This window comes from Bufo gargarizans, chromosome 10 (assembly GCF_014858855.1).
Source record: "Bufo gargarizans isolate SCDJY-AF-19 chromosome 10, ASM1485885v1, whole genome shotgun sequence".
In the NCBI taxonomy this organism is placed as follows: domain Eukaryota; kingdom Metazoa; phylum Chordata; class Amphibia; order Anura; family Bufonidae; genus Bufo; species Bufo gargarizans.
In genome coordinates, this window is record NC_058089.1 from 23351653 (window position 1) to 23367902 (window position 16250).

A 16250-nucleotide genomic window follows, 5' to 3' on the forward strand; every position below is an offset into this window, starting at 1 on the left:
AAGTTTGTGTGCATGAGTCCTAATGACAGTAAAATCTGGCATTTTCTAGTAGACTGCATGAGTCCCATGACCAACAGGTTTTTTTAGAGTACATGTTGTACATTAAAGGTACCCCTGAGCTCTATACCAGTCTAATAAAATCTACCCCAAAAAGTTACATTTATGATAAGTTGCACATGCACAAAATTGAGCAGTTGGCCACAGCAACCAATCCAGTCTAACCTCCTAGGAAAAATTAGAACATAATTGGGTTCTTCACTTTGGACAAGACCTGCTTGCTAGATGGGTAACTATCCGCTGATCGAAAAGTGTACCCTTATAGGGACCCCCAGCAATGAGTTGTAATCTGGGAATACCTGGCAGTAACTGTTCCAAGTGTCCTACAGTGCCACTACAGAGGAATTGAAGTATTTGTAATGTAGAAAAGAACAGAACTAGAGACACTCTTGATAACCAATCTTCACATGAGGATCCAGAACAGGGCACTTAATCTCTCTAATGGGGTATTGGAAGATTTTCTGTTTTCTAAACTACACCTCTTTACCTTTGGTAGGCTGCAATCGGTAGTTGCTCTAATTTTTGCATGTACGGCATTGCTTTACACATGAGGTTTGGTTTCCCTAATATGTCCTCAAAGACAACCTACACTACTCACAAAAAGTTAGGGATATTTAGCTTGTGGGCGAACTTTTAGGATGAACCTAAAATACACTCTATCCTTTACAGACGAACTTAATGTGACCTTCTGTAAACTTTGGAGTGCACGTGTCCAACTGTTCAACATTTCAGTACTTTTTGCACAACTTGCTGTTCTCTAACAAGGAGCCTAACGACAAAATTCACAACAGGTGTTTGATCCATGAATTGCCCAATAAATTTCCTGGTTCAATGAGAATTGTCTTTTAAACAGTCCTCCTCATCATTCTGTTCACATTTTGACAGCATGAGACCAAGATGACACCTAACAACTGATCAACAGGCTTCAAGCAGGATATTCTCAGGCGGAAGTGGCAACCAAGCTTAGAGTGTCACAGTGTCATCAGCAGGTTGCAACAGATACAGAGAGAGACTGGAAGAGTCATCGAAAGACATAGAAGTGGACGTCCTTTGGCTACATCCCACACTGATGACCGCTTCATTGTGAACAATGCCCTGTGGAACCGAATGATGAATGCCACACAACTCCAGGAACATTTAAGGGAGGTGCGAGGCACCCAAGTGTCACCTCAGACCATTCGAAACCATTTACATCAGTGTGGTCTGTGTGCCAGACAACCTGCAAGGGTACCTGACCACTCCACCAGGCACAGGCATCATCATCTTGCATGGGCCACTGCGTCACTGATGGAAGTCCATTCACGCTGAGCAGAAATGATGGCCGCCGATGATGTTAGAGACGTCAAGGAGAGCGCTATGCATCAGCCACTGTTGTCACCAGACGAGCCTTTGGTGGTGGTGGTGTTACAATGTGGGCAGGTGTGTCTAGTCAATACAGAACTGCCCTACACTTTGTGAATGGTACAGTGACAAGCCCATAATACTTGAATAACATCATTAATCCAGTCATTTTGCCTCTACATGAACAATACAACAACAATGCGCCAGCTCATCGAGGTTGCATCATTAGGGAACGGCTGCTCAAATAGAGTGGCCTGCACGTTCTTCAGACCTGAATCCTATTGAAAACCTATGGGATCCACTGAGTCGCCTTGTAGAGGCTCTTAACACTGTACCCCATAACCTCAATGAAATGAGAGCCACCCTTCAAACAGAGTGGGATGCCATGCCTCAGCAGACAATAAGTCGACTTGTGAACAGCATGAGACGTCGTAGTCAAGCTGTAATTGATACTCAAGGCCACGTGACCAGTTATTGAGAAACTGACATTTTTGTGGGCGTATACCCAGCACTGGTGTTGGCTTTTGTTTCAATGAATTGTTTGAGATGAGGAAATCACCATTGCTGCTTCTTTCATGATATAATATCACTGGAGCATGAACTTTTTATGTTTTCCATAAATTTCACCCGGAAGCCAAATATCCCTATCTTTATGTGAGTAGTGTATGTCAGGAAGAAGTGTGAGAGAAAAATAAAATGATAGAAGGAAACCCATCAACCCAAAGGAGAACATTCAAACTCCACAAAAATGATACCTTGGTCGAACTCAACTCAACCCAGTGTAAGTGTGGCAAGTTAAGAGGGTCAACCAATGTTCCACCACAATGCGGTAACCTTGGGATTTCATATATCAAACACGTCTTGGAGAAAGCTGAAACGCTGGAAACCTGTCTGCTTTCGAAATGTGTTGTCCCTTTTCTTTCTTGTACAGTAGACTATGTCAACATACTTACCTTCCTTATCTCTTGATCAAAGCAGTGATAACTATCAGGGAAAGTGGAAACTTATCACCTTGATGATCCGCAATTCGTGATACTTCCATTGGGCTTACCATTACTTTTTTCGGTGCTGTAAACAAGATTTTGATGACAGATAAGATCTGATTATGGAAAATGTTCAAAAATCCCACGCAGTGAAATATGCTATATGGATTCTAGGAATCTAGGTCACATTAGGTTAAACGGCAAATAACACAGTCTCCTGTGTGGTTAGTCCATGAGGTCAAACCTAATAGTCCCACTAAAGGATCAACTAAGAATTTACATTTAAAGGGGTTTTCTGAGATTGTTATACTGATGACCCATTCTCTGGATAGGTTATCAGGAGCATTGCTGCCTTTTCAAAACAGTTGATCGGCGAGGTCCCGAGTGTCGGACCCCCACCAATCAGATAATGATAACCTATCCAAAGGATAGGTCATCAGTATAAAAATCCTGGAAAACTTTTAACCAATAGGCACTAAGACTGGCCATGCATTAGAGATTTCAGACAGGGGTTTTCTGAATGACTTCTTGCGTATGGTTGACCTGGGAAGTTTGTCAGTTAGGTTAACAAAGCCATAAGTTAAGATGATAAATTGTAAATTGATTTCTGTTGTGGTCCATGACCTAGTCTGGACCTGGCTTCGCATGATGCTAGTACCTGGTTTAAGCACCGGTTTTCATCTTTGACCTGCTAGCTATTAGCACATTGCCAATTTACCCAGTGAAATATTAAAAAGCTTTGTACTGGTTTTATGCAACTGAAACATTAAGAAGCCATGAGGAGCACAAACACTGAGTCATACTATATGAATGCAGTTATAGAGCAAATATACGAAAATATGAAAGAATACATAAAAGTAAGCAAAAGCAGAGCGATAACGTAAAAAATAAAATACTAAGTACAACATGTTGTGTGCAAGGGTCCCGTACACACTCACTAGATTACTCACACTATGTGGTGTGGTTTCATTACCAACCTAAAGGGAAATTCTCGTGAAAAACGAAATTTTGGTAAAAAACAAATCTGTGCTTGCTAAACAATTAGGCAGTCTAGCAACACTGTTGTCAGCAGTCGGTGGCACCCCTTGATCTCCACACTCTGGAGATGTAGTTTTGTCACAGAATAACGCAGAAGGAACAGTGCTGATACATATTTTTAATACTGGATCTGGGTAAATGGAGGAAGGAAAAGGAGGACAAAATGGGGGACAACATTTTTGAAACTGTCCTGTCCAAAAAAGAATCTGTCTATCTCATCCACAACAACCAATCATTTGCTATAGTACTCTTGAAATATGGAAGCTGTCCTGTGACTGGTTACTAGAGGCAACAAAGACAGTTTTTCTATTAGAGAGTTTTCATAAATCTGCCCGATTGTGGGAGATTAATCAAGATTAGCATAGAGGAACAAGAGATAAGATAAGATAAGATGCCTTTATTGTCACTGAACAATACAATGTAATACAATGTACAATACAATAAAAAATGTTGTCCATATCAACCAATCAGGCTGCAGCTTTGAGTTTCTAAAGTTTCAGTTTTATGACTCTATGTGGTGCCATTCCATTATTATTTCTACTAGAAGTTTATGAACGAATTGCTAGCAGTCTGTAGTAAGGGTACAGATGGATGTTACCAGTTGGGGGTGGTGTCCCTCTGGACAGTCTGACTTTATCCAATCAGTGCTGCCATCGTCAAAACGTGCAGAGACACACCTCCAGCTGGTAACACCCGTCTGTACTCTTAATGCAGGCTTCTGGAACCTTCATTAATAAACTTCTAGCAGGAGTAATACAGAAATGGCACAAGAGATAGAGTCATTGGCATAGATGCCCTAGAATTGTTATTACAGATATGTCAGGAGTTCATCGTATTCAGCATAGGTAGAAAAAGACAGAACACTGCCAGGCCCCGTTGACAATAATGGGGCCCGACAGGATTCCACCCTGTTTCCGGCATTACCTGACCTTTCTCTGGCCGAATCCTGGCACTCATCCGGGGAACAGGTTGGATCCCCACTCGGTCCCATTACACGACAGGGAAAAGCAGTATCCAGCTATGCCAGATACGATGAACTCCGGCAGGCTGTTCCTCTGCCAGAACAGCCTGCTGGATAGTTTTAATCCTTGTGTGAAACTAGCCTTAAACGGAAAGCAGGATTTTATTTTACATTACTAATCAAAATTATCTACCGTATTTTTTGGCCCTATAAGATGCACTCCCCCCCCCCCCCAAAAAAAAAGTGAGGGGGGAATGTCAGTGCGTCTTATAGGGTAAATACTAATGAGCGCTTCCATTATGGAAGTGCATCATTAGTACAGTAGAACCGGGGAGCGGTGAATACAGCGCTCCCTGTACTGGCTCTGTACTCACCGCTCCCTGGTCTTCTCCTGCAGGCACCGCACACTGTGCTGTGACCTGCTCACAGTGTGAGGACGAGGTGCACTCTGTGACCTCAAGCTGTGTGATGTCAGGAAGAGCGCAGCAGGAAGAGCGCTGAATTTCAGGAGCAGGAGAGGTGAGTTGATTTACTTTTTTTAATCTGCTGAGGACTGATTAACATTAGGGGTCTGATTGGGGGTCTTATTAACATTGGAGGTCTGCTCTGAGGTCTGAGTTGAGGTCTAATTAACATAGGGGCTCTGAGCTGAGGTCTGATCAATATTGGGAGTGATTGGGGCTCTGAGCTATTTTTTTCTTATTTTCCTCTTCTGAAACCTAGGTGCGTCTTATAGAGTGAAAAATACGGTTATATTTTCAATCAGTTTCATTATAATGTTTTTATATTTATGATCTACTGTTGATTTTTATTGTGAGCCATGTTATGCCACAGAAGTGTCGTGGTTAATTATTCCGGTGCTCTTAATTATCTACATACGACCAACTCCTCCTCTGGTCTACATAAGTAACATGGAGTTTGTTTGCCGTTATGTTACGACCAAGAGTGTGTTGTACACTCGAAACGCGTCAGAAGCTTCACTGCTTGTGCATTGTGTGTCCTGCACCTACGGATCCTAAGAAGAATCAATAAAAGAGTCTGTGTTTTTATCCAGTGGCTGGAACTTGTATTCCTTGCTGTTCTTCTGGTGTTCCTCACCACTTCCAGGCCCTGGATTGACCACTAGAGCTGACCATTACTTGTTTGATTGCTACGGGCAATGGAGATCCACGTTTAGCTTGCACTAGTTCTGCTGAATCTGTCTGTTCATGTCCAGTGTCTTTCTGTTGCAGGTTCAGACAAGTGTGACATGATAAGACATGTCCATCAGATCCGAGCACAATGGAACTTTCACTCGTCCCAAGAACTGAAGTTTCCACAGCCTTCTTTCATTGAGGTGTAAATTACTATCGCGAGGGAAAGGACTACTTATGCTCAAGAAATCAGTTACTTCCGATCTCCTAGAGCCGGCGATCACGCTTTTTATAATATGTCTGCATCTGCACGATATATCATAATATGATTATCGTTCCTAATAGTAAAACATCGAAACCTGGCACATAAACAGCAAAAAGAATCTAAAGTGTTTCTAAAACAACATAACCTAGTGGAGGCTGCAGAATTAGACGTTATAGTACACATCAGCAAATCATCAGAATGGCATCAAATAAGCAAATTATAAAATGCAGCAGTACAAAAAAGAATTCTATAAAAGGTCTCTGTCAATAGCACGTAGTACAACCAGCTGTGGAGCCAACGTAGAAGAGCATGATCGGCAATTCGGCACCGCTTATTGTGATGTAAAACTATCACTATGCACAAAAAGAAAAATGTCATTGGACACAATTTACTGTAAGAACACGATGAACTCTAGTGCAGTAGGTAAACCTATGACATTAGCACGATGCACAAATCCAGCTCTTACATGTCCTATGAGCCAAGGATGCAAAATAAGCCACATCATTAGACTGAAAAAAGTCAATAAAGTCTAAACTTGGGTAAAACACAAGGTCTGCTCTGCTGCTCATGCATGAACACAATCAAGGGCAACCGTTCAAGAGCCACTGCCTTATAAAACAACACACACAGATCATAGTAATGGAAATAAACAATCCCATAAAAATTCCTGTCCGCAGGGTCGTTGACCCCCGTTACCTGCTCTGATCCAAAGCATCCTGGCCTACACATCAGGTTCTCTGACCTCTCTCCCACACCTGCTCTCAGCTCTATCATCCAGGCCCCCTCCAGAGGGTAGTGCTGCTACTGCTGCCGCCACTTGTTCCTGGGAGAGGATTTGAGTTTGGGAGGGGATTACATTATGGGCAGTCATGTGTTAGAGCTGTACCAGGACGCCCAGGTTCCCTCTGTCACCAGCTCACGCCGAGAGTACGACTTCTCAAACAAGCCTCTTAGGGACAGAGCAAGACCTTACTTTACTAAGAAGAAGCCTTAGGTGACCATGCTAACTGCAGAACACTGCGGTGGACGAAAGCTATGATGTTGGGAAGACCCCACTACTGTTGGGAAGACCCCACTACTGTTGGGAAGACCCCACTACTGTTGGGAAGACCCCACTACTTTTCCTTCATGTAAACTAGGCATTTAGAAAAATACAGTTTTCTTCTTAGATTAAATACTTTAATGCCATGAATGCAAAACATATAAAAATTAATTCTAATCAAAAGACATAATAAATATCTGTAAGACTGCAAACATTTCTTGCTAAAAAATAGGAAAAACAAGAAGCGAAAGCAACAGGAAAAGGGATGAAACTTAGTGGACCATCTGTGTAATGTAAAAGAGGGAGAGAATATCCATGCCATAATCAAAATTTGCCAATAACCCTCACAGCAGGTGCAGGATAATATATAACTTTACACAAATTTCCCAAAGGGGAAAAATAAAATAAAAAATGCTATCAAGGGCGGACTGGATATTTAAAGTAGCCGGGGAAAAAAAATAAAAAACTTAAAAGTGGCCCCATGCTGTAGCTGGGTCCAAATTGACATAAAATACTGCCCCAGCAGAGCCAAAACCCACAGTGCAGCATAAAATACTGCCGGTCTCGCCAACCGTATTTTATTGTATGACTGTTCTATGGATGGCGATACGGTTGCAGATAGGAAAGCACCTGCAGCTGCCAGTACCTGTTGCTGCTCGCACTGATTAATGCTGAGAGTATTGGATCATTATGTACCCGGCCATGAGGAGCGCTTGGGCAGGCCCGTGGGGCATTGGTCCACCAGAAAATTTCCCTGTAGGCTCTAGGCCAGTCCTGGACATTCATATTGATTGATTAAGTCATCAATACCTGATCGGTGGGGGTCCGAAACCCAACAACCTCTGCTGTTTGAAGAGGTGCGCCATGGCTTCCTCTCAGCTTACAAAGCACGACCACGTCCATTGGATAGCGGCCATGCTTCATATTGCAGCTCAGCTGAATGGGACTAAGCTGCCCCTAGGCCACGTGGATGATGAAAGTCACCGGCCTAGGAAGTGACTGCGGCGCTTGCTTCTAACAGCTGATCGTTGGGGTGCTCGGAAGTCGGACCCTCACCGATCTGATATTGATGCTCAATCCCGAGGATAGTTCATCCGTTTTAAACACTCGGAAAACCCCTTTAATGGTGGTTATTCTCTTCATGTATTCTGCGGTATATTGTTTCTTATCAGGACTGTTAGAGAACGCTGTGTCATTGCTCACACGACACTATTGTACCTTAATCCAAATCTGCGTGCAACGTAGGTGTGATAAGATTTATTTCTCATGTAACAGCAGCCATACTGTGTGGTTATTTTCATGTAGCACTGCAGCATTCCGTTAGGCCTTATGCACACGACCGTTGTTTTATTCCGTGTCCGTTGTACCATTTTTCGTGATTTTCTGCGGACCCATTGACTCTCAATGGGTCCGTTGAAAACTCGGCTAATGCACCGTTTGCCATCCGCGTCCGTGATTCCAGTCCGTAAAAAAAAAAAAATAACCTGTCCTATTATTTTCGCGGAAAACGGTTTGCGGACCCATTCAAGTCAATGGGACCGCTAAAAAACGCGGAGGTACACAAGATTGTCATCCGCGTCCGCGTCCATTTTTTTCCTATCATTTGCATGGCAAACCTGTCTTAGACTTTTTTTTTTTAACTTTCCTTTATGTCTGGTGGTCCTCCAAAAATAGAGGAAGACACACGGAAACAGAAACGGATCACAGAACAACGGAACCTCATTTTACGGAATGGAACACAACAACGGTCGTGTGCGTGAGGCCTTACTATGTGTAAGATCAGCTCCTGCTAGATCAATCTCATTGCTGTGTGTTTAGAAACCCCTATTGTCTATGATACCTAGGGTGCTGAATCTCCTTAGGGTAATTGCACACATTCAGGACACTGAAATCTGCAGGGAAATCCGTGCGGACAATCCACATCAATTGGTGCAGATTGACCTGCGGGTTTTACTCTCCCCATTGAAGTGAATGGAGAAAATCCAGTCAGGAAAAATAAAAATAAATGGACAAGTCTACAGATTTAAAAATCCGCGCCGCAGGTCAAAATCCGCAAGGAAAAATTCTGCATCGTGTACATGAAAATTAAAAAATTCTCATAGAATACAATGTGCATGACCTATAGTGCAGATTTTCTGCATGCAAATCCACACCCAATCCTAATCGTGTGCATTTACCCTCAAAGAGACCAGTCCTGTATGGAGACTTATTGGCCAGGCTCCATGGCAAACAAATATGCCAAGAGGCATCTCCCAGGAAGAGAACCATCTCGCCAGTGCCACCTAAACTACGTTGACGGCATTGTACCCAGCCAGCTAGAATCCTACTCAGTATCAACGAGGGTGAAGCACCCCGAAACAGCTGTCTATGGATGGATATTTGGCTTGGCTATATTCCCTTATCAAATCCCCACATTTTTTGGGAAAGTCATATTTTGACTCATAAGGAGCCACTTCCAAGAGCTGGTGCTGGCCAGATGGTTACCATTCACTCTTTAGCCCTTATCGCTTGTTAGCGATCATCTGGCAGTGTAATACTGCTGCCGATCACCCGATGAACAAGCAAATGCTCGTTCATCTGGCAATCCACATCTTTTGACAGGTTTATAGGCGGCAGATTGTGGTGTCTAATCACGATCTGCTGCCGGAAAACAATGATTCCGTATAGGAAAGAGCGATGGTATAACGATCACTCCTCCCTATACCGTGGAAGAGATTGCTGCATGTAAGTGCAGTGGTTGCCTCCGCTAGTGAGCAGGCAATTGCCGTTTCCTTCCTGACAATTGCCGGCAGAATCGGGCTGTGTAATACAGCCTTCAGCCAGCATTTAGTGCATTATCAATCATGCTACTGATACTCACTTTGTAGCCCCTGGGTTTCTCGTTATCACCAGGCTGCTGTATCATCCACTAAACACAGATAATCTGGCAGATATGACCCTCCTGAGTAATATTCTGCATACAACCTCATCAAGGCCTCCTTACACATGTACTATTTTTTCAACGTTTGTAAACAGTTGTAAAACATTTGTCACATTTGTAGCATTTTTTTCTTTTCAGACATTTTTGGAGTCCTTTAGAGAAGCCTATGTTGAAGAACATACACTGAACAAAAATATAAACGCAACACTTTCGGTTTTGCTCCCATTTTGCATGAGCTGAACTCAAAGATCTGTAACATTTCCTACATACACAAAAGACCCATTACTCTCAAATATTGTTCACAAATCTGTCTAAATCTGTGTTAGTGAGCACTTCTCCTTTGCCGAGATAATCCATCCCACCTCACAGGTGCGGCATATCAAGGTGCTGATTAGACAGCATGAATATTGCACAGGTGTGCCTTAGACAGCCCACAATAAAAGTCCACTCTGAAATGTGCACAGTTTTCCCTACCTGGGAAAACTGAAAAATCTAATGTGTTGCGTTTATATTTTTGTTCCGTGTAGAGAAAAAAAAAACATAACCAGAGCATAAACCCTAAAAATGTCACCAAAACATTGCAAAAGAGAATCACTTTTCAATACTTTGCTGTACACTACAACATAGCATCTGGCCATTTTAGCACACTTAAACGGCAATGAAAACCGTCATGACAAATGTGTGAAAGCAGCCTTGGGTTTCATTCAAGATTTTTGTGAAAAAGGCACATATTTTCTTTGTATTTTAATGGCATATCTGAATTTTTTTTTTATTTTTTTTGTGCAGCAAGATGTTTAAGTTCATAGTGAAATATTAAATACACCACGAACAAAGCATTTTTGGTTGTGGTGGTTGACATTTAGTTAAAAAGAAATATGTATTTATATATATACTGTGTGTGTGTGTATATATATATAAGTATTGCGCAAGATAAAATGCACTACATACTGTGCATTTTGGTTGTTTTTTGTTTTTTTTCCCAAAATGCAGCACGCTCTTGGTGTGGCACTTTTTTATTTCTACCATTTTGCCCATAGGATTCTCTATAGTACTTGAAAAATGGCAGGAAACTTGTGTATAAAATCACACCAGAACAAAAACACCACCAGAAAAGCCTATAAAAAAAAATCCCCAGAAAAGCTTGTTATATATGCAAAACACTACGGTGAGTATAGCTTTTTTTTTTTTTTTTTGACATTTTATCATCTGTGAACCATGTATAAAATGTAATGGGTTTTCCAATCTCAGACATTGATGGTACAATGCTAAGATATGCCATCAATGTCAGATAGGTGCGGGTCCCACCTCTGGAACCTGCTCCTATCTCCAGAATAGGCCCCTGAGGTGAAGGAGAGTGCTCTGCACAGGTGTGACCACCTTCCATTCATCGCTATGGGAGTTCCGAAAATAGCCCGAGCTCACTCGCTATTTTTAAAACTCCCATAGCAGTGAATGGAGAGCACCCGCACATGAGTGGTGGGCTCTCTTACACTTCGGGGGCTCCTGCTCAGAACCTCCTCTATGAGCCAGAAGGGTGAGCTGCTGAGGACGGTTGTGTATTACATGGTCATTGAATGGTCGGCATGTGATAGTACCTTTCTACATTACTAAATTTCAATCACTGCAGGGGAAATGTGTAACCCCCCTGCTGATCGATGGTCAGTTTCCATATACTAAGGGGTGGTCTTCATGAGATAAGCCTTTTAATTCAAGTAAATGCAAATCATTGACCCCCACAGGGGCTGTCCCTCCAGTTTCCTACAGTCCTGAACAGGCTCAGACTGGCCCACAGGGGTACAGGGGAATTCCCCGGTGGGCCCCTGAGCACAGTGGGCCCCTAGTCTCCCACCCCCTGCACAAGTGTCACATAACACATAGACATACTGCACTGCATACATACATGTACAGCACCTCAACCAGCCTATGTTCATATAAAAAACTTGCTAAATTTTTTTTTATATTTGAACGTATCTGTATGGTGGGCCCCCAAAATATATTTTACTGGTGGGCCCTAGATACCCCAGTCCGACTCTGGTCCTGAATAATAAATCTGCCTAGTTGTGCTGCAGTTCATCCCCTGTGCTTGTGTTGCTCATGTAAACTAGGTGACGCTCCCTCTCGGAGCCACGATACTCAGGGCATTCTCATCTCAGAAATTGATGGTACAGATAGGTGCAGGTCCCACCTTTGATACCTGGTCCTATCTCCACAATGGCCCTCGAAGTGAAGGACAGCGCACTGTACAAGCGCGGCCACCCTCCATTCACTGCTGTGAGAGTGCTGAAAATCACTGCTGTGAGAGTGCTGAAAATAGCCAAGTGCTGGCTCAGCTATTTATGGAGAGGTGGCTGTGCATGTGCGGTGCGCTCTCCATTCAGGGGCTCCGTTCCCAGAGTTAGGACCCGTTCCTCTCTAACATTGATGGCCTATCCTCCTAGCAATAAGCCATCAATGTCTGAGATGAGACAACCCCTTTACGCCTCGCCAGGAGGCAGTGAACTGCATAGGATTTCTGGGGAAATACTCATGGATGATACTTTCCTAAGAATTCTACAGCCAGAAGCCGAAGAATGTGTGAAATGAAAACAGGACCCGGAGCCGCTCAACTAAAACCTAAACAGCTGAGCAGTTTACTGAGAAAATATCCCCGATCCCCCCCAGCGACCCGAGTGCTCACAAAGAAAACAGAGCAACGACCTGAAGTCTTCTTATAATTTACACTTTTCAATGCGTGCACATGTAAGTAAGGCCTCTATCACATGGTCCGTATTGGGCCAGTATTTTGCATCAGTATTTGTAAGCCAAGACCAAGAGTGGAACCTAAAGAGATAACCTGTAATGGAAATATCTACATCTCCTCCTGGTTTTGGCTTACTAAGGGCTCATGCACACGACCATTGTTGGTTTGCGGTCCGTTTTTCACAGATCCGTTGTTCCGTATCTGAGGTTTTTTTTTCTAATTTAAGTCCGTATGGTTTCCATATGCGATCTGTTTTTTGCGGATCGGAAACAGTAACTTATTAATCACCAAACACATGAGCGATATGGGTTGGGCAGAGCATTTCTACAGTATGGATCCGCGAAATACGGATGACATACGGATGTGTTCCGTGTGCGTTCCGTATTTTTTGCGGATCCATTGACTTGAATGGGGCCTCGGACCGTGATTTGCAGACAATAATAGGACATGCACGGAAATACGGAAACGGAATGCACACGGAGTACCTTCTGTTCTTTTTGTGGACCCATTGAAGTGAATGGTTCAGCATACGGTCCGCAAAAAAAACGGAACGGAAGCGCAAAGAAAATACATTTGTTTGCATGAGCCCCAATACTGATGCAAAATACTGACCAAATACTGACCGTGTGAAAGAGGCCTAACCAAGATAAAAACTTGGAAATAATTAACAGATTAAAGAGCATCTGTCAGCAGTTTTGTACCTATGACACTGTCTGACCTGTTACATGTGCGCTCGGCAGCTGAAAGCATCTATGTCCCATGTTCATATGTGTCCTCATTGCTGAGAAAAATGACCTTTTAATATATGCAAATTAGCCTTTACGTGCAAAGGGGGCGTTGCCATTACACCTAGAGGCTATGCCCTCTCTGCAACTGCTGCGCCCTCTGCACTTTGATGATGTCATCACACCTGGCCCTGTCAATAAAAGTGCAGAGGGCTCAGTAGTTGCAGAGAGAGAAGAGCCTCTAGGTGTAATGGTAACGCCCCTGTTGCTCCTAAAGGCTCATTTGCATATATTAAAAGGTCATTTTTCTCAGCAATGCGGGCACATATGAACATGGGACCAACACGGATGTCTTCAGCTGCCAAGCGCACATGTAACAGGTCAGACAGTGTCATAGGTACAAAACTGCTGACAGATGCCCTTTAAGAAAGGATCTCACAGGGTGACTACTGACAACATATTTTTGGCTGCACTTCATTTACATACAAATTTATACATAGACAGCTGTGACATTTTTTGTAACAATAGGCATGGTATTCCGATCTTCCATTCTACAACTTTCCAATATACTTCATGTTTCGGCACCTTAGTTGCTATCAGTGAATGGGAGCATTTTTGGGAGTACATATTGAATCCAGATCATTGCCTAAACTAGATACAACTGTATCCATATCTCCGCAAGAGCAAGTCTACCTATACACAGGATGGCATCCACTGATAGTGTTCTCATTCACTGACAGCAAACCAATAGGTGAGGAAATGAAAAACTGGGAAACCACATTGAGGCTGGGTATGTGGTCATCTTACAAGGGGAAGGTCCCCCCGATCTCAGGGTTATCAGGATTATTGACTCAGAACGCTGAACATCTTGATTTCATTCTTTTTACTAACATAGCAGTGCACCAAATCACTGGTAAAACAACGTAGTACTTGTAGGATCTAGGATCCTCCACTGGGTCCAGATTTGGCAGCTGACTTTGGAACTTATCATTTACCATCGGGGTCTCTTAATTTACCCTAAAGGGGTATTCCCATCTGGGACAATGATGATGGCATATCACTAGGATATGCCAACTATGTCAAATAGATGTGGGTTTCACCAGTGGGACCAGCTCCTATCTCTAGAATGGGGCCCCTGAAGTTAGAAGAGAGCACACTGCGCATGCGCGCTCAACCTTCGTTCGCATCTATGGGAATTCCAAAAACAGCCAAACGCTGGCTCAGCTATTTCCGGCAGTCCCATACTGGTGAATGGAGAGGTGGCCAGTCTTGTGCGGCTTGCTCTCCATTCACGGCTATGGGACTTCCAAAGGCAGCCAAGAGCACTCGCTAGGCTATTTTGGGAGTCCCATAGCAGTGACTGGAGAGAATACAGCACTGTCCTTCACTTTGGGGGCCCTGTTCTGGACACAGGTGTAGGTCCCAGAAGTGGGATCCACACCTATATGACATTTGTGACATATCCTAGGCAGCCTAGCAATGGCCACCAAGTCTGCCGTGTACGTACAAGTATGCCTGTTAGGCCCTGCCAGAGAGGATGCCTGTATCACACTGACGGGCATAATACCCTGCAATACAGAAGTATTGCAGTGTGTTATAACGGTGATCAAGTCCCACTGAAAAATGAACTTAAAAGAAGTTTAAGGCTGCATCCACACAGGACTGAGATAGCGTGGACTTGCCAACTCGGATATGCATGTAAAAAAATTCCATCCATCAGTTGCAAATTAAAAAATCTGCAGCATAAATTGGCCTGTGGTGTGGATTTTGAATCCATATCATGTCAATTTTTGTTAAAGGGAACCTGTCACCGGGATTTTGCCCGTTTCCGTGATGCCCGTTTCCGTATTGCGGACCGCATTTGCGGATCCGCACTACACGGGCACTGTTCCGTGGCCATTCCGCATCACGGAGGCGGACCCATTCATTTCAATGGGTCCGCATATCCAGGGAGATGCGGAACGGTGCGGAATGGAAGAACGGAACACTACGGAGTGCTATCTGGGGTTCCGTTCCGTGCTTCCGCACCGCAAAAAGATAGAACTCGCTCTATCTTTTTGCGGAACGGAAGGATCGCGGACCCATTCAAGTGAATGGGTCTGCGATCCCCATGCGCCTGCCCCACGGATGGTTCCTGTGCATTGCGGACCGCAATTTGCGGTCCACAGCACGGGCACGGGCTTCACACGTTCGATTTTAAATGAAATACCGTAGGCAACGCAACGTTAAGTCCCGTCAAAGGAAAGACGGCGAGCGCACTGGAATGAGTTTGTATCCCCCAAAAATCTTTCGCTTTTCATTTACAGCGAGGTTTACAATTTCATATTTAAGATGCATAGAAATACAGCAATTGTGTCTATCTGTGTTGACCTAATTATCAGAAAATAAATCTCAAATACAATATATGGAAGATGAAACCGACCAAATGTTTTCTGCTTTGTAGAACGCGTTTCGAGCCGGGCACCTTTTGCAGGTTTTCAAAACAGTGTTTACATCACAGGAGACTTCCATGACACAAAGGAATGTGCGAGGAATCCAGACCCTCAAAGTAATAGTCTGTCAGCAGGGTCTTCAATCATGTCTCTGTATACACTCACTATTTCATAAGACATTGACATCAAACAAAGCCACCTGGAGTATGTTACAGAAGTAAGGAATCTCAGCCCCGTCTGTCCACCGCTGGCAGCAGTTTTACCGGTGACGAAGATAATACTCATCATGACTGTCCTGCGGATGGTACAGTCACTGCTCACAGATTGCTATGTTCCATGTGAGTTGTCTTCTACTAGATGGACCATTTCATAGACCAGCCATCATTCACCGCCTGTAAATGAGCAGCACTCTAAGGCTGGGTTCAGACCTGAGCGTTTTACAGCGCGCTCCTACGCGCTGTAAAACGCTCAACAGGCAAGAACCAATGATTCCCTATGGGAATGGTTCTCACCTGAGCGTTTTACAGCGCGTACGAACGCGCTGTAAAACGCCCGACGCCCCAAGAAGTACAGGAGCTTCTTTGGGGCGTCTTGTCGCGCGTTCCCGTACATA

The 16250-nt window shown here is 43.7% G+C and overlaps 1 protein-coding gene across 4 annotated transcripts in view; it reads right to left on the minus strand.

Moving 5' to 3' along the window:
* The window catches only part of MYRF (myelin regulatory factor), a 143186-nt gene that overhangs the window by 105912 nt on the left and 21024 nt on the right, over positions 1 to 16250 (minus strand). The window contains exon 1 of one of the 4 annotated variants that reach the window (XM_044270624.1): positions 6475 to 6580. The exons of the other annotated variants lie outside the window; for them this stretch is intronic. Coding sequence (XP_044126559.1) covers positions 6475 to 6493 — 19 coding nt within the window. The 5' untranslated portion in view covers positions 6494 to 6580. Of the gene's footprint in view, positions 1 to 6474; positions 6581 to 16250 lie in introns of those variants that run through there. 4 annotated transcript variants of the gene reach the window in all.